The sequence below is a fragment of the Capra hircus genome, chromosome 25 (genome assembly GCF_001704415.2).
Source record: "Capra hircus breed San Clemente chromosome 25, ASM170441v1, whole genome shotgun sequence".
Lineage (NCBI taxonomy): Eukaryota > Metazoa > Chordata > Mammalia > Artiodactyla > Bovidae > Capra > Capra hircus.
Window position 1 is genome coordinate 32,744,974 of NC_030832.1, and position 17,874 is coordinate 32,762,847.

At 54.6% G+C, this 17,874-nt stretch overlaps 1 protein-coding gene across 3 annotated transcripts in view; it reads right to left on the reverse strand.

The window, feature by feature from the left end:
- GTF2IRD1 (GTF2I repeat domain containing 1) overlaps positions 1 to 17,874 on the reverse strand; it is a 116,307-nt gene that overhangs the window by 37,637 nt on the left and 60,796 nt on the right. Inside the window, exons 10-19 of one of the 3 annotated variants that reach the window (XM_018040881.1) lie at positions 13,531 to 13,556; positions 12,555 to 12,663; positions 11,716 to 11,753; positions 11,054 to 11,134; positions 10,180 to 10,269; positions 6,415 to 6,462; positions 5,214 to 5,279; positions 4,013 to 4,196; positions 537 to 586; positions 267 to 323 (exon numbers count right to left, since the gene is read on the reverse strand). In XM_018040881.1, the coding sequence (XP_017896370.1) occupies positions 267 to 323; positions 537 to 586; positions 4,013 to 4,196; positions 5,214 to 5,279; positions 6,415 to 6,462; positions 10,180 to 10,269; positions 11,054 to 11,134; positions 11,716 to 11,753; positions 12,555 to 12,663; positions 13,531 to 13,556 (749 nt within the window). The remainder of the gene's footprint in view (positions 1 to 266; positions 324 to 536; positions 587 to 4,012; positions 4,197 to 5,213; positions 5,280 to 6,414; positions 6,463 to 10,179; positions 10,270 to 11,053; positions 11,135 to 11,715; positions 11,754 to 12,554; positions 12,664 to 13,530; positions 13,557 to 17,874) is intronic. The other 2 variants (XM_018040882.1, XM_018040884.1) reach the window with 2 other exon arrangements.

The window sequence follows — 17,874 nt, forward strand, 5'->3', positions numbered from 1 at the left end:
GTTAGCTGCCTCCCCAGACTGACAGCGAGCGGCTCCTTCACCCCGCACCCCACCGTCCCCTGAATCCCTAGATGCCTGGCGGAGATTCTCCCTAGAGCTTATACACTACAGCCCTGCCTGGCTGCCCTCCCACCTGGCTCAGACCACCCCCCTCGGGGGGCCCTGAGGTTGGCAGCCAGCCCCTCCCACCCCCAGCCTGGCCCTCCAAGGCCAGGTCAAGGTCATGGCACTGGGACAGGGGACCCCATCCTGAGCTGCAACCTTACCTTGAAAGCCCTGTCTCTTCAGGCTCTCGTCCACAAGAGGGTCCCCGGAATCCCTCTCTGGGGGCGTTGGGGGAGGGGAGAGAAGCCAGGGTGAGCGGGTAGCTCCTGGGACCCGGGACAGAGGTGGCATCTGGTGGGGACAAACTTGGTGGGGAGGGTGGTGGGGGAATGCCAGGGGAGACGGAACCAGGAAGGAGGAAGCAGGAGGAGGGGTGGTGGCAGACGCCTGGGACCCTTCCCAAGCCCAGCCCGTGACCCTGGGCAGGGTACCTTGGCTGTCCGAGAGGGGCTCTTTGACTCCTTCCGTGAGCAGCTCAGGCCTGTGAAACACAAGAGGGGCTATCACTAAGGTCCCTCGAGGCCCCCCACCTCTGCCCTCTGGGCCTCAGTCTGCACATCTGTACAATGGGCCCTCTTGATTCTGGACAGTCCAGGTCTGGGGTCCCTGTGCCCAGGCAGGGTCCTGCCGACAGATCTGGGGATGTGAGATCCGGCAGCTGTGCTGGACTCTGAGGATCCAGCCAGGAGCGAGATCTTAGTTCCCCAACCAGGAATTGAACCCGTGCGCCCTGCATTGGAAGTTCAGAGTCTTAACCAGGGGACACCAGGGAAGTCCCAGGTTTTAGTATATTCACCAAAGTTGTTTATGCAGCCATGCTTGCATGCAGGCTAAGTTGCTTCAGTCGTGCCCGACTCTTTGTGACCCCATGGACTGCAGCCCACCAGGCTCCTCTGTCCATGGTTTTTTCCAGGCAAGAATACTGGAGTGGATTGCCCTCCCCTTCTCCAGGGGATCTCCCCGACCCAGGGACTGAACCCACATCTCTCACGTCTCCTTCATTGGCAGGGTGTTTCTTTACCACGAGCACCAACGGGGAAGCTAATTTCAGAACATTTACATCTCCATCCAAAATGTACTCTTTTTAAAAGTAAGATCACTAAGAAGTGGCTTTTTTTTTTTTTTTACTAATATTCTCAATAGTATTCTTAGTTAATTTTTCAAAAGGAGGAATACCAAAATAAAATAAATATATTCAAGTGCTCAATCTCTCTCTTCCAATTATCTCCTACAATCACCCCAACTAGTCCTTAATCCTAACATCCCAAAGGTTCCACTGGACAAAGTTAATCACTCTTTTCTAATTGAATCATTTTTTTCACTTGGCATTCAGGAAACTGGGATTACTTAAATTCATTTAAAAATCTGGTATATATATATATATATTTATTTTAAGAAATGAACTCCTGATACTGGCAACCATATGAATGAGTCTCAAAAGCTGAGTGAAAGAAGGCAGACCCAGTGAGATGCACAGTGCATGATGCCATTTATATGACATTCTGGAAAAGGCAAAATGACAGAAAACTGATCAGTGGTTGCCAGGAGCTGTGGTAGCCGGCAAAGGGGCACAAGGGAAGCTTCTGTATCTTTTTAAACATTTTTATTTGATTTTTAAATCTTTTGCTTATGTCACAGAGCATGTGGGATCTTAGTTTCCCAACCAGGGCTCAAACCTGCGCCCTCTGTGTTGGTAGCATGGAGTCTTAACCGCTGGACCACCGGGGAAGTCCTGCTTTGTATTTTGAGGGTAGTCATGTGACTGTATGAGCTTGCCAAAAATCAAAGAGCTGTACATTGAAAAAGGGTAAAATTAAACTTCAATAAATCTGAGACTAAAAAAACAAACAAACCCCAAAAAACTCCAAACCACCTTAACTGTGACAAGCCCTTTGCTAAGCTTTGACCTTCAGGGCCACCCTATAAACGGTACAGTGTGTCCCACCTGACACCTGAGCAACCTGCCCAAGGTCAAGGGGAGGAACAGGAAGAGCCAGACTCAGACCCAGGAGTGTGGGAGCCACCCAAGTGCTTCCGGTTCTCAGTTTGAGGGGATGGATGAGGCAAGTGGCGCCCCCACGTGTTATGTTCCTCCTGGATGCTGACAACTTCCCACGTTCTGTCTGCCCCCCGACCTCTCCCTTGTGTCTGAGCCCTGTAATCCACCTGCCATCCCTCTCTGCAAGGTTCCCCCACACTGCAAACATAACAAAAGTCAGATCCAACTCTTACGTTTTTTAAAAAAATGTTTTGGCCATGCCGTGTGGCATGTGGAATCTTAGTTTCCAGACCAGTGATCAAACCAGTGCCCCCTGCATCAGAAGTGTGGAGTCTCAACCACTGGACTGCAGGGAAAGTCCCTCAGCTCTTGACTCTGACCTCCAACCTCATCATCGGCATCTTGGACAACGGTATCACCAGCATCCTAGCTGCTCAGTCCCCCACCTTCAGTCATTCAGCCCCTCTTCCTCTCACACTGCGTCATATACACTGGCAAATTCTACCAGCTCCACCTTCAAAACATTGCCTGAATCTGATGACTTCTCACCATTGCACCTTTACTGAGTCCAAGATGCCACTGTGTCTTCAGGGCCAGGTACAGCCTCCTTACTGGTCCCACCCTTCTCAAAACTGTCCAATGAGTTCTCATTACATTTGAAATAAAATCCAAACCCTTTACGCCAGCCCAAGACCCTGTATAATCCAGCTCTTTCCACCTCTTGTGCCTCGCCACTCACACTCTTCTCTCGCTCAATCCGCACCAGTCACAGCGGCACCTGGCTAGACTTGAAACGCACAAGCATGTCCCTGGCTCAGGCCTTTGCACCTGTCATTCCCACTGCTTCCGTGCTCTTCCACCAGATATCTGCAAGGCTTGCTTCATTAGGTCTCTGCTCTGATGTCCCCTCCACTGACTGGTTCTTCCTGCCCCTCTCTGCCCCTTTAACCTGCATTACAGCATTTATCTCTACCTGATATTATATTGGGATTTTATTTGATGAGGTCAGCCAACTCAACAGCAGGACTCAGGGGCATTCACTGATGAATCCCTGCTGGCACATGGTGGGCACTCAAGGTGTATTTGTAGAAGGAAAGAACCACATATTCATATCTGTACCTGGAGTACCACCCTCCTGCTTAACCTGGTGCAAGCCAGGCTCCACAAGAGAGCTCCTTACCCGGCACCCCAATGCCAGCCTGCCACTCCAGGCATGAAGGACACCCTGAGTCTCCCAATTTGGGGGCCATCTACTACCCTGGGCAGAGCAAAGCTTTAAATATCCCCTCTTTCTTGTTACTTTCAACCAAACCAGACCTAAGTTTACAAGACACCCCCGTAACACAGAGAAGAGCAAAACAGGTCACCCCCAGGCCCTCCCTCCTCTTTAAAAAATTCAATAGCTGCCTTCATCTCCTCCAGAGGGACTTTATATCTCAGTTGGGCACACAGGCTGGATACAATGGAGCTCTCTAGGTCCTCACTGATGAAAACTAGATGCTTGAGGAAACAGAAGAAACCTGAAATGCCAACGCCTGATTTTCCAATCCAGGAAAAATGGGGCATTGTCAATTCAGATGCCTCCAACCCCCAGAGGACGCTCAGAATGGTCCAGGAGAGCAAGCTAGTAGGCATATCCCTGTCTTATATCCAGGCAAGCTGGGGACTGCTCTCCTGGGGACTGAGAGGGCATCAATCTGGTTGCTTTAGGTCCTTCAGGCCTCAGCTGGGGCTGGGCAAACTTGTACCTGCACAGCTGAGGCCAAACTTCATCTAGTGCCCTATCATCCAAAAAAAAAAAAAAAAAAAAAGGCACCTTCCCCAATCTAGAGGAAAATAGCTACTTGGTACTTCTCCTTGGTGCTGGGCAAGCCTGAAGCGGCTTCTGTGGACCCTGCCGGGCCTTACCTCTTGATGACAAACTGGATGCTGTTGCTGGCTTCCAGGATCTTCCGGAGCTTGGCGATCCCAAAGCAGTTGGGCCTGCGGAGGGAGATGCCTTCAGGCAGCCCCACCACAAACAGCTCCTCTGGGTACATCAGGAACTTGGAGTAGGGCACCTTGACAGGCTCCGAGATGCCAATGGCCTTGGCTGCAGAGATACGGCTGCTGTAGGGCCATCCAGATCTACGGGGCCACGAGCCTCGATTCCCACCTCCCATGTCTGCATGGGGGGGCCGGAGCCCTTTTGAAACTTAGCTCTCAGCTGAACCTTCCTGACCCTCCTGAGAGGTTAAGTACCGTCAGCCTCAGTCTTTTGGGTAAGCGTCCCAGAGCCCAGAGAGGTGACTTGTCTCAGGTCCCAGGGTCCCTCAGGTCCCGGGGATGGGAATCCAAGTCAGTGGGACCCTCAATCTTACGTTCAGTCTATGCCCTCATGCTCTGGCAGTGCAGGAGACTGGTACCAGCTCCACCCAAGTCCACTTGCCAGAAAGGCCCTCTGGAAGGTCCCCCTACCACCATAAATAACCCTAACCCCCTGTGTGGTCCAACGCCACACCTCAGGAACTGGAGAGATCTGAGGCCCAGGCCAGGCACTACCACTCACTAGTCATGGGGCCTCAGACAAGCCATGGCACTTCCCCAGGCCTCGATTTTCCACATCTGTAAAATGGGCATTAGGACACAGGGATTTTGTGAGACAGGATGGGAGAAGGTGTGTAAAGCACCTTGCCAGCGCCTGGCCAACCACAGGGGCTGAATGAAGAGCAGGCTTCTCCCCTGCCTTTCTAGCAGGAAAGATCTTGTCATGCGTGCATCCTCCTGAGGACCCTGAATGAGGGTGTCTGTGGGGGACAGAGGGGCAGTTACAGCTGACACAGCAGCCTCTCCAAGCTGAGGCTAAGGCAGGCCGTGAGTGTGAGTGTGTTGATGGAGGAGACAGCGGTGCTGTGTTTCAGAGGGTGGGGTTCTCCAGCAGTGCCTCAGTCTTCCCAGGCAGGATGTCTGGAGCTGAGGAGGGGGCTGGGCAGCAGCACCTGCAGTGCTCCAGCCCCCGCAGCTCCTCCCTGTTCAGGGAGCAGCTGGGATGGGGGGGTCAGTCCCTCTGATAACAGGGCAGCTGGAGGGAGACCCAGATACCCCCAACCCTGCCTGGCTCCTCGCTCACCGTATCGCGTGTTGAAAAGCAGCTCCACCTGCTTCCGCAGAGGCCGGATCACGTCGCCGTGACTGTCTGGAAGGCAAAGGGCAGTTTGCTGAGCCTCCCCAGCGGCAGCAGGACCCTGCTTCTCAGCTCGTGTCCCAGCTCTGCTGGCACCAAGGATGCCCTACGCTGAGACCTTGGAAAGGGGAAGGGTGGTGATGGCAGGTAACCTATTTCCTCAGAAGTGGCCTCTCTGCAGACAGGTCCACAATTCCTGGGCTCAAATATCTGCTTGTGAAATCGGGTCTGGGGCATAACCAGGCCTGAGTGGAAGGTTCTGAGGCCTAAGGATAACCATGGGACTTTCTATGTGAATGCCACTCTAGACTAGCACGGTGACTTATGTATGTATGTACGTATGCTCAGTCATGCCCGACTCTTTGTACCCCCTCGGCTGTAGCCCACCAGGTTCCTCTGTCCATGGGATGTTTCAGGCAAGAATACTGAAGTGGGTTGCCATTTCCTCTCCAGGGGACCTTCCTGACCCAGGGATTGAACCTGCATCTCCTGCATCGGCAGGTGGATTCTTGACCACTGAGCCACCTGGGAAGTCGACTTGATCACAGTGACTTGACCAGTGTGTGTACACTAGGCCTGCAAATTGAGTGTTCTGCCACCAGGTGGCAGTAGATCTCTGTTAAAATTTTATAGTCACACTCCCCACGTTTGGGATTGGGAGAGACACTCCTCTCCTCTGACACCCAGCCATTCCATCTCAGGGGCAGACACAGCCCCATCCTCACCTTGACCTCCCTGTCTGTCCTACTCGCACTCTTTGCAAGCTGGGAATGAGCCATGTTCCTGAGATTGAACATGTCTATTGGACCCAAAGCCAATTTTGTGCTTTCAGGCCTCAGTTTGACGTGTTCAGGAAGACTAGGCTCAGACCTCAGCCTTAAAAGCTTTCTGGAAAGAAGTAGGGTGTATATAGAACAAAATAATAAAGTCTTACAGTTTCTCTTACCAGGAACAGCTGCTCCTACCTCTGACCACATACTTCCTAGTTCTAGAAAACAGGTCTATAAACCTCCCAATTCAAGTAGCCTATAGGACACCCACCCCCAAACCCAGTGTCTGGAAGAGACAAAAAGGGAGCTGTCGGATGGGGAGGGGAGGAGGCCTGGGTAGGGAGGGAGAGAGAAGTGGGAAGCGGACAGTGCCTCACCCTCCACTGGCCTCTCCTCGGGCCGAGGGTCCTCTCCGGGGCCTTTGTCTGAAAGAGAAGAGGGAGCCGTGCAGCCACAGTCATCATCTCTGCACCTCCGAAGTGAGGTCAGACAGGCAGGGAGTGCAGGCCGAGTCCTGAGCATGGCACGGTGACCCCCAGACGGGATGAGGGACCCCAGTTATGTACAAGCACCCACCCTCGCCTCCATGTGAGCTTTCGAGACCGGACACCTTTGGGATGCGTGGCCTGGAGACCAGCCCACGCCACCCCATCTTTCCTCCCACTGCCTCCAGGCTCTGCTCCAGGAACAGAGGAAACGCAGCAATAAGACAACGCCTGTCCTCCTGGCACAACGCCAGACGCAACACGTCATGTCAGACAGCAGCGACGCCATAAAGACAGACAGAGGCACAGGGCTTTCCTGGGGGTTCAGTGGTTAAGACTTTGCCTTCCAAGCAGGGGTTGTGGGTTCGATCCCTGATCAGGGAGCCCACACGGCTCATGGCCAAAAATCCAAAACATAAAACAGTAGCAATATTATAACAAGTTCAGTAAAGGTTTTAAAATGGTCTGTATAAAAAAAAAATCTTAAAAATGGAGACGGATAAGGGGATGGGGATGTGAAGCTATCTAAGGTCATAAGGTTCCGGGGCCTCTGACAAGGTGACTTGACCCTGGCAAGGACTCAACCTTGTCCCCAGATGTGGGTCCAACAGGCAGCAAAGACACAGCACAGGGAACAATATGGGAGGTTAGGGCTTAGGCTGTAAGGGGGAGGGGGGAGATTGCCCTTGGGGAGCCGAGGAGAGGAATACGTGGGTCGGATCCAAGTGTCCAGGAAGGAGAGGGACATAGGCAGGGAGAGGGGAGCTGTGTGTGTGGGAAGGGTGGCTGCAAACTCAAGAGATGACAGATTTTGGCAGGAAGATGAGATACAAGTGCAGACAGGAGTGGGGTGCCGGGGTGGGACCTCCATCAGCAGCGACTCTTTCGTGCCAGCACTGGAGGAAGGCACCGGGGTTTGCAACACTTGAAACAGCCAGAAGGGAACTGCGGCTTAGGAAGCTTGCCCTGTGTTGCCAAGGGGCCAGCCCTCGGACGGCCCTTTTCAGCCCACAAGGCTGGGCCGAGGAGGAGGGGTGGAGGAGGTGGATCCTGGGTCTGCTCTCGGCCAGCTGGTGGAGAGGATGCTCGATGAGAACGGGTGCAGGGACTCTCATGACAGGGAGAGCTCCCATGACGTGGTCAAGGCCCCACTCTCTTGATGCGGGACAAAGGGAGCCTGCTTTTCGGATCCAGACGAGCTGGAGCCTTGGGGCTCAACCCCGAAGGTTCTGGAAGGTTTCATCTCTGCTCAGCCCCTGATTTTAAAAGGGCCAGAGCTTTAGGACTAAACTTGTCGTCAGGGAAACAGGTACATTGTGGGCAGTGGATGCTGGGCCCACCTGACTCCACCTAGACAGGCAGTTCCGAGGGCTGACATCAATTCCTGGAAACAGTGATGGAGGGTGACCAGGTGGATCACCAGCCCAGCCCCCAGCTCCACACACACAGCTCCCTGCTTCCTGCCTTCTCCCTTGTCCCCTCCCCTGCTTCTGTTCCCAGCCTTACCCAGGTGCTGATCCCAAGGGCAGCCCCTAAAAAACACCCCACACGCTAGGCTCCATCTCAGAGATTGGTCCTCAGTGGACGCAACCCACAACACACATCCTGGGGCTGTGACTTTGTCCTGTGCGTTTCAGTGCAGTGTTCCAGTCTGTCAAGGCCACGGGGAACATCATTCTTGGATGGATGGACCATTCCTCCCCCGGGATCTGCAATCTGCATAGTCCTGCTGCCTAAGGTCTCACTGATACACGTTCAGGGAAGGACCGAGCCCTCCAGCACACTGGGGGAAATCTTCCCCATGTGGAGGCTGGGATCCGCCTGGAGCCCCGTTTTCTGGCTTGAAATTCAAATAACTTTTTTTTTTTTTTTTTCAGTGCTGAGTAGCATGTGGGATCTCAGTTCCCCAGCCAGGGGTCAACCCCGTGCCCCTTGCACTGAGAGTGGGGAGTCTCAACTACTGAACTGCCAGGGAAGTCCTCAACTACCTTCATTTAAACTGAAAACACTGCTTAAAACTGTTTAGAGTCGAAATCCTTTTGTTTATAAAAGTCATAAGGAGCTTCTCCAGCCAGCCCAGGGTCAGTTGGAAATGTTGATGGCATAATGAGTCAACCCACTCCTGTGGCTGGCCCCACAGGGGGGCCTTTCTGAGGGCTCACAGTTGCCCATGTAGACATCCGCCCCGGAACTGTGCCTGGTACAAAGGCACAGTCCACCTGTCTTCGCTTTGGGCAAAGCGTCATCTCCAAGTCTGCTGTCAGCCCATCTTTGTCCGCCGTGACTTCTCACATCCTACAGACAGTGCATCGCGGGTATTACCTGAAGACCCATTCACCCACAGCAGACCTGGGGACCCGCGATGCCTCCTTCCTGCTCTGGACTCTTCCCTGTTTCCATCCCGTTCTTCCCGAGAGGGAAGATGGAAGCAGACGAGCAGCAGAGACGCCCTGCCTTTGTTCTGCCACCACCCATCTGGGCCTGTAGGAAACCTTATTTGTTTTTCTAGTCGTTTGTTTATTTTTGGTAGGGGAAAATTAAAAAGTGCAGTAAGGCATACAGAGCATGGTAACCAACTCTCATGGAGCCACCAGCCGGAATGAGTATATGTGAGCATTTTGTCATATTTGCACATGATTTTTTAAAATATTAATAAAACATTTGCGATACTATTTTTACATTTCAAATTTGGAAAACTGCTATACTGTCCGTATCTTTCTGCACTTGCTTCTCACACTGAACATGATGAGCTTTTTGTTTGCACTGTTCATTGAAATACACCTACTATACTTTTGCATGGTGTCCTTAAGTAACATCCCCCTCCACCCCATCCCCCCATCAAGCCCACACTAGACATCACACGCAAGGGTAACATAACAAACTCCAGCCCTCTTCCTAAAGTTTCCTGCCCTGGCCCTATAGCCCTTATTACAGAGTTTTCCAAACTCAAATCATGGAAGGACTAATATAATTTTCCACCAGATCTGCAAACCTTGTATAATTTACTATTTGTCTTTCTAATGACTTACTTTTCAAAAATGTTAACTATGTATCATTCTTTTTTTTTAATTTAAAAAATTTTGGATATACTGCATGGCACGTGGGATCTTAGTTCCCTGACCAGGGATTGAGCCCACAGCCTATGCAATTGGAAGTGTGCAGTTTTAACCACTGCACCACTGAAGAAGTTCAAATTCCTATTTCTTATTACCTGTGATAACATCTGTTGATAATGGCTGGAGCTGAGTGTGTGAGATTCATTGAATTATTCTCAACTTTTTGTGGTTTTGACCATTTTCAAAAAAACAAAACGTGGAGAACTCTGCCGTCCCCCTGCTAATCTCCACCTGCCCAGTCATTCCTCTTGTCTAAATCACCACAAGTGTCTGTCTTTCTCTCCAGCCCTCTAGCATCTATTCTCAGCTCCCACAGTCGGAGTGGGTGAGTGTGCGTGCTCAGTCATGTCTGGCTTTTCACGACCCCATGGCCTGCAGCCCGACAGTTTCCTCTATGCGTGGACTTCTCCAGGCAAGGGAGTGGGTTGCCATTCCCTTCTCCAGGGGATCTTCCTGACCCAGGGATCGAATCTGAGTCCCCCGCACTGCAGGCAGATTCTTTACTGTCTGAGCCACCAGGGGAGCCCAGTCCATCTCTTACCAGTCAGCATCTCCATCCCGTAACCAGAATCTTCCGAGGGCAGATGTCCAGGCATCGAGTCTGTCATTTCCTCAGAGGCTGGGGAAGGGTCTGGAGGCAGAACTCCACATGTTGACAGCACCTTCTGTCTGTCCCACCCTGCCATGGTCCCCAGGGACCCCCAGCCCTGCACACCCTTAGAGCAGGAAGCCTCCCCTTGGACTCTGGGAGGGTAGCTGTGCCAGGGGTCAGCGGGGCCTGAGGGGCCTAGAGCCCTGGGTTTACCCCATACTGCACCTCCAGAGGCCAAGGACATGCCCCACTTCACAGATGTGGAAACTGAGGCTCAGAGGGATCCAGGTCTGGAGTCAAACTCAAATCTTCTTATTTCAATGACCTTCTCTTTTTTCTTTTTTTAAAATTCTTTTCATTCTATTTACTTTTTGGCTGTGTGGCACATAGGACCTTAGTTTCCTGACCAGGGATTGGACCTGTGCCCCCTGCACTGGCAGCGTGGCGTCGTAACCACTGGGCCCCAGGGAAGACCCTCTGATGACCTTTGCTTCTCTCCACTCTGCCTCGCAAATCCCAGGGAATCCAGGCCAGAGAGGTGATGGCTGTGGGGACCTTAAGGAAGGTCAGAGCAGAGACCTGACTCCCAGCCCAGAGGGCAGGGATGGCTGCAGAAAGCACCTAGAACGCTGCACCCTTTCACGGTCAGACCAGACCGAGAAACAGCGGCCTGGAGACACCTTCTTGGCCGGGGCAGGTGCTCGGGAGACAGAGTGGGTCAGCCCAGGAGGGGACATGTTGGTTGCGGCGGTTCCAGGGCCCCCGTTTTGGGAGCTGCTCCATCTCTGAACGTTCAGATGTGGGCGGCAGGATCAGCCCTTACCTGGGACGGTGACCTGGATGATATCCGGATCCTCTGGCTCAATTTTGATGGGTCTCAGCCCACCCAGCTCCCCGGAGGTTCCTGCGAAACGAGGAGCAGATGAGGAATCCAGTCAGGTGGGGGCATGAACTTGGCCCGGTAAGGTAGGTCACTCCTGAACACTCCCCTGTCTGGGACTCGTTAGTAGCGCCAGAGAAAGTCAAGTCAGCTTTGGTGTCTGATCTATAGACAGAAGCAACGTATAGACCTGGCCACTGAGTCCAGAATCGCCAAGGATGAGGAGGCAGTGGTAGAATCCTACACAAAGCCACCGCATCCCACGTGCCCCTCCCTGGTCCCCAGCCTGCTCTGCAGCTGGGAAGGGGGAACAGTGGGGAGCAGAGGAAATTCCTTAGTCCTCCGGCAAAGACTGACGGCAGGAGGAGAAGGGGACGACAGAGGATGAGACGGCTGGATGGCATCACCGACTCGATGGACATGAGTCTGAGTAAACTCCAGGAGTTGGTGACAGGGAGGCCTGGCGTGCTGCAGTCCAGGCAGTTGCAAAGAGTCAGACACCACTAAGCGACTGAACTGAACTGAACCGGGCTCACGGTCTGAGCCTGCTTCCTGCCCAAGGCACCCACTGCCCTAGACACACACAGTGGGTTCCAGCTCCTCACCTGGCCCGCAGTCTTCGGAGAGACCACTCTTGTCTGACCTGTGGGAAGGAAGTCGAGAAACGACATGGCATCAGCCCCCGTTCTCGCCCTTCAAGCAGTCAGGGGGCCTTGGCGGCTGCCAATCCAAAACATACCCCCTGACCGCACCGGCTCCCACCCCAGCAAGACTCCCAGGGTCCCGTCGCCCAGGACAACAGTCTCCCGGCTGCCCTGGCCAAGGCCCTGCTCCCTCTCCTGGGGTGACCTTCCAGGTGCCCACCTTGCCCACCAGCTGGCAGCTCTGAGGCCTGGGTCTGGCCAGTCTAGGAGCCCCACAGCTTAGCATGGGGCGGGGGTGTGATCAGGGCTTGCTGGGCGGGACTGAGAGCTGTAGGGACCAGCAGCCTGGAGGGGGTTGGGGGCCCTGGGGAAGGGGAAAGTGAAGCTGGGGAGGGCCCTGGGTTGGATGATTCGGCGTCAGGGCAGAACCGGACCGGACGGGGGGACTCCGGGACAGATGGCCCATCCCTGGCGCCCAGGAGCCCAGGGCCTCCGTGGGGACATTGGTGAAGGGTGACCAGGCCATGAGTGGAGTGCAGGGCCCTGTGGCCACGCAGGGCAGACGGCGGTCTAGTCTGGGTGGCAGGGAAGGTTTCTTAGATCCCAAGGGGTGACGAGCATCCTCTGAATGGAAGAAAATTGGCGGAGTCTCTGTGCTCCTTCTGGGTCCCTGTAGAGTCTCCCTGGCCCGCACACGGTGTCTGTGTGGGACGGCCCCGTGCGGGGCGTCCAGGTGGAGGGAGCTGGCCTGTCCCTGCTCCTCCCCGCGGAGCTGGGGTGGGGATGGCGAATGGCCTTACCGGGCGGTCCCAGCCAGATCCAGGACGGCAGCACGGGCCACCTCCGTAGAGGCGTCCTCTGGCGGGCTGGCCGGCTCCAGCTTCGTGGGGTCTTTGGTAAACTTGTTCCCTGGTGGGGAGAGCCAGGGAGGGGTAGGGCAGTCAGGGAGAAGGCTCACCAGCCTTCTCGGCCTGGGGGGCGCCTCTCACGTGTGGCCTGGCCTCCGCCCCTCCCTGTGGTCTCCGTATCCAGCCGAGCTGGGAAGGGGTCCAGGGAGAGAGACCCCTCCTGGGACGAGGAGCAAGGATGGCAAGGATCTCAGAGGACTGGGCAGGAAGAAGAAGCTGGAAATGACCGCCCTGACTGCACATGTGCTACTGGGGCTCAGGGAGCCCTTGGGAAAGGGGCCAAGTCTCCCCAAGGATGTACCACGGGACCACCCTCTACATTCAGTTATTCCAGGAACCCAGAACACCAGCCCAGAGGATGGACCTCTTACCATTTCACGGATGTGGAAACTGAGGCCCATATGACCTTGCCCAAGGTCACAAAGCAGGGGGGAGGTAGGGACCCCGATACACTGCCCCCCAAGATGCGAGCTCCCTTTGCTGTGCCCAGCAGAGCCCACCTCTTCTTCGTGAGAGGCAAGAAGAGGCTCACCTCTTCTGGATGCAAACTTGGGTTGACCCCGGAGCTCACTAGCTGGACTTCAGGGAAAAGAACGGAACCCACTTAGGAGACCATTGAAAACTAAAGTTTAAAATGCTAACAGCTGAGCAGAGGACCTCCCACACGTTCGCATTTGACAACATCTGGGGCTGGGTGTCCTCATAGTCTGTCTGCACCTGGGAGCTGGGGGCCCCCATGTCTGCCCCAGAATGCAGAAGCCACCACCAGGCTCCGCTCCCACCCAAGGGTCCGGTGTGATGGCAGCTCAGGCACTCAGGGGCATCAGCTTGGCGGCTTTAGCACGAACTGGACGGTCCCCATACATACCTGTGAAAATTCGCTCGTCGAACATCCTGGGGAGAGAGGAGAGACGGGCATGAGAGGGGAGCCGGGCTCAGGTCCCTTCCGTGACGGTCACTCTAGTCCCACATGCAGGCTGCAGCTGCAGACCTGGGCACCGGGCTGGCCACATATGGGGGCAGGAGAGGGCACGGTCCAGAAGAGCCAGATACCCGCCAACAGCCAGACACCCCAAACCATTTCCCCACAGTCAGGGGAGGCATTGATTGGCCAGGCCCTGGGGGGTCCCAGAGGGTCCAACCTATTCATCACGACACCCGAGGGTGTGGGGGAGCTTCCTACAGACCCCAGTTCTCCTTGGCCACAGTTGGAGATAACTCACACTTCTTTCCCACCAGCACTCCGCAGCTTTTACCCACCAACACCTGGGTCTCAGTGACAGGAGACCCCGATCCCCCAGCACAGGCCGGGCTAGTCCCAGATTGTAGCCTCGTAGGGTGACGCATGGGACCTCTCAGGGGTGTCTCAGAAGCCTAAGGGACCCAAGCAGGGAGGGGGTCGGAAAAGACTTCCTGGAGTTAAGGATGAGGAGCTCAGGTGAGAGGCCTGAGAGGTGGGCCAGGTAGAGACACGGGGGAGGGCTGGCAGTTCCACCAGAGGTGTCCCGTGGGAGGTGACCAGCCTGCAGCACTGTGCCCCGGCAGGTGATCTCTACCCATGGGCAAAGGGAGCCTCCAGGAGGGCATGGCACCCTTGGATCACTCCATCAGCACATAGAGAGCGACTGCAGCGGGGATGGCTGATGGCCCAGGGGCCACGCAGGGACTCCTGAGTCATTCTGATAAGACACCTGTAATTCTTATTCCAGGAAACAAGGATGGAATAAAGGTCAGCAAGGCTAGCCGCCTGCCTCCAGGGCTGCTGTTCTCTCTGCTTTGCTCCCAGCCCCCACCAGGTGGCCCCCAGCAGGCTGAGGAGCTTCATGCAGCTGGTTGGGGGACAGGGGTGCGGCTGCAGTACAGCCTGTGTGCCAAGGGGCGGCTGGACAAGGGGCCAGGGCCTGGGTACTAAGCTCAGGCTGCAGAGGTGACTTGGGACAAATGAAGGGATGTATGTGTGTGTTAGTGGCTCACTCGTGTCTGACACTTTGCAGCCCCATGGACTGTATAGCCTGCCAGGCTCCTCCTTCCATGGGATTCTCCAGGCAAGAACATTGGAGTAGGTTGCCATGCCCCTCTACAGGGGAATCTTCCCAACCCAGGGGTTGAACCCAGGTCTCCCGCACTGCAGGTGGATTCTTTACCTTCTGAGCCACCAGGGAAGCCCCCAAGAGGAAGGGATGTCTGAGTCGAAATACAACAGGACCCGATAGTGCCCAAGGCAGACCCAGAGGGAAATTCAAACAGAGGCAAAAAGGTTGGTGACACAAGGCAGAGCCTGGGTGGCCGGGGCAGTGAGCCTCGAAGCAAGATAGATGCCTTCTCTTATTCTGAGAGGCCTCTGGCTCCTCCGATGCCCCGGAGGCTCATACTTGTCGGGGTCCCCCGAGGCTGAGCAGCAGCTGCAGGGAGGAATTCTGGGGACACCTGCCTTCTTCTCTGAACCACTTCCTCAGCCCCGCCCAGCGATGGGAGGCCGCCAGCGTTAATGGCAGTTTTATGATCTACGGTCACATTTACTTATCAGGGAGCACAGAGGAGGGGGCTCGAGACCTCGGCCTGCAGTTCCTGGTAGAACTGGAGGCAGCGGGCAGATGACAGGGAGAAGGTCTGACGTGGGAAGCCCCTAGGCCCCTTACTCACATCTATTTAGTCTCCAATCAGTGTTATGAGGCTTGAACAATCATCGGCCCCATTTTACAGATGAGGCAAGTGAGGCACGGAGCAGTTCAGTAACTTGCCCAAGGACACACAGCTGGGAAATGGTAGGGCCATTCAAACCTAGGTTGTCGGCACTGATATGCTCAAGTACTCTTCTATGTGGAGGGAGATGAGGTCAGGGGAAAGGCCTTGTATTTGCTGAGCAGCTACTACAGGCCAGGTATATTACATCCACCTCCTCATTTTAGGATGAGAAAAACCTGAAAGGTGGGGCATCATTTAAAAAAAAAAATATTTATTTGGCTGGGCCGGAACTTAGTTGCGGCATGTGGGATCTTTAGTCGTGCATGCAAATTCTTACTTGTGGCATGCGGGATCTAGTTCCCTGACCAGGGCCCCCTGCGTTGGGAACGTAGTGTCTTAGCCACTGGACTATGTCATTGGGGGGTGCGGGCACCATTATCTCTGTTTTTACAAATGAAGACACTGAGGCTTAGAAGAGAAGTGCTATTCAAGGTTATCACACAGAGTGCGATTTCAAGCCCGGTCTGCCTGAGTCCAAGCCTCCTCCTCCGGGAAGTCCCACAGGCTTGCTGCTCTGATGTCACCGAGTCTGCACCTGAAAACATGTTGTTTTGATTCTCCCAGGACTCATCACAGGAGTGACCATCACTCCTGGGGGCAGGTGAGGACTGTTTCATATTGTTTCATGAGGTCCTCAGTAGAGCTCAGTGAAGGGCTCGGCCTTCAGGAGGCGCCTGGCAAATACTAGTGAAGGGTTAAATGAACTACAGTTTGGATAGAGGGAGATGAAGGTGAGTCACAGCGAGGACGCAAATACCATGGTCAGGCATGTAAAGAGTCACTGCAATGTCCTTGCTGCTTTCTGCACCCCCTCTCTCGCTGCCAGGAGTCAACTGAAGGCAAAGGACCTAGGCAGCAGCAAGAGAGATTTAAGCTAGACAACAGTAGGCACTTCCTGAAAGAAGGGTGCTTGATTTCAATTCACCTCCAGAGTGATTTATCAATGGGATCCCCGCCCCGGGGAAGGGGTTCAGAGGGCACAAGAGGAGGCTCAGAGGTGGTCCCACTGCCACCGTGTGATGGCGGGCTCGAGGGGGCACTGATGGGGGGAAGAAGCCACCTGCTGCCGGAGGGGTAAATTCTTTCTGAGTGAGGACAAGGGACGGCTTCCAGGCAGGAAAGGGAGCCTTGAAAGACAAGACAGGTGGGAAGGAGGGTGGGGAGCAGTGCCAGGGAGAGGGAAGGGTTTCAGAAAGGGTGGAGACAGGTGAGGCAGCAGGAGCTCAGAGAACCAGGAGCAAAGGTGGAGAGAAAGCGAGGTGTGTATGGAGGTGGCTGACAGATGACGGCCTGGCACCCTGGGAGCAGCCACATGGTGAAGGGTTCTGAGATGGGGTCCCCCACTGTTAGAGCTGGCTTTCAGAGTCACCACCCCCAGTGGTGGCGAGATGCCTGCCCAGCTCTGGGCCATGCTCAGCCTCCTCTGCTGGCGACCCCTCCTCCTCCCGACCCCAGCCTCTAACATGGGGATCCCAGGGTCCAATGTGGGCCCTCTTCTCTTCTCACCTCTATTTCTCTACTCTGCCCTGTGATCCCTTCCTGGACCACACTGCCAACTCTCAAAATTTCTTATAGTTTTTTTTTTTTTGGCCATGCTGCGCGGCATGAGGGATCTTAGTTCCCTGACCAGGGATTGAATCCAAGCCCCCTGCACCAGGAGCGTGAAGTCTTAACCACTGGACCTCCAGGGAAGCCTGCAACTCTCAGACTTCTATCTCCAACTCAGACCTGAGCTTCCGACCTCTCAGTGGGGCTTCTGAAAATTTCATCTTCTAAGCATCTCCAAGATGAACTCAAGCAGCCATGTGGGGGTGATCCTTCTTTCCTGCCCCCCACCTCACTTCCACGGTCTACCCACCAGCACACGCCATGGGCATCACCGCTCAGATTCGATCCCCAATCCAGCCACTTCTCTCCCTCTGCGCATCATGCCAACCAGGCCTGAGGCCACAGCCACCAACTCACACCAGTCTCTCCCAGCAGCCAGGCTGGCATCCAGCAACCCTACAGAGGTCCTTCCCAAAGCTCCAGAATAATTCCACGCTCTCAAAGATAATCCCCACCCTCTGGAACCCCGGGCGTCTGGGCTGCTCACTGAGGTCAATTCTTTTGCCCAGATACTGCTTAGCTGGGTGCGGGTGGCCCTTCTCAGCCTCCAGGTCTGGCTTAACCGATGGGACCTTCAGAGGCCCGGTGACCACCTTCAACAGGTATTCAGCCCCCCTCCACCACCATTTTTCCTTTCTCCCAAGACCCTGTTTATTTCCTTCGCTCTAAGAAATCAGATGGCACGAGTCCAAATTTGGACAAGCACTTCCTTCATCCATCCATCCATCCATCCATCCATCCTTCCATCTGTTCCACAGATAGGTATTGGCATCTCGCACATACCAGGGACTGCTATGGGTGCTGGGCATTCGGCAATGAGCCACAGCCCCAGCTTACAGTCTAGCGCATCAAACATGCA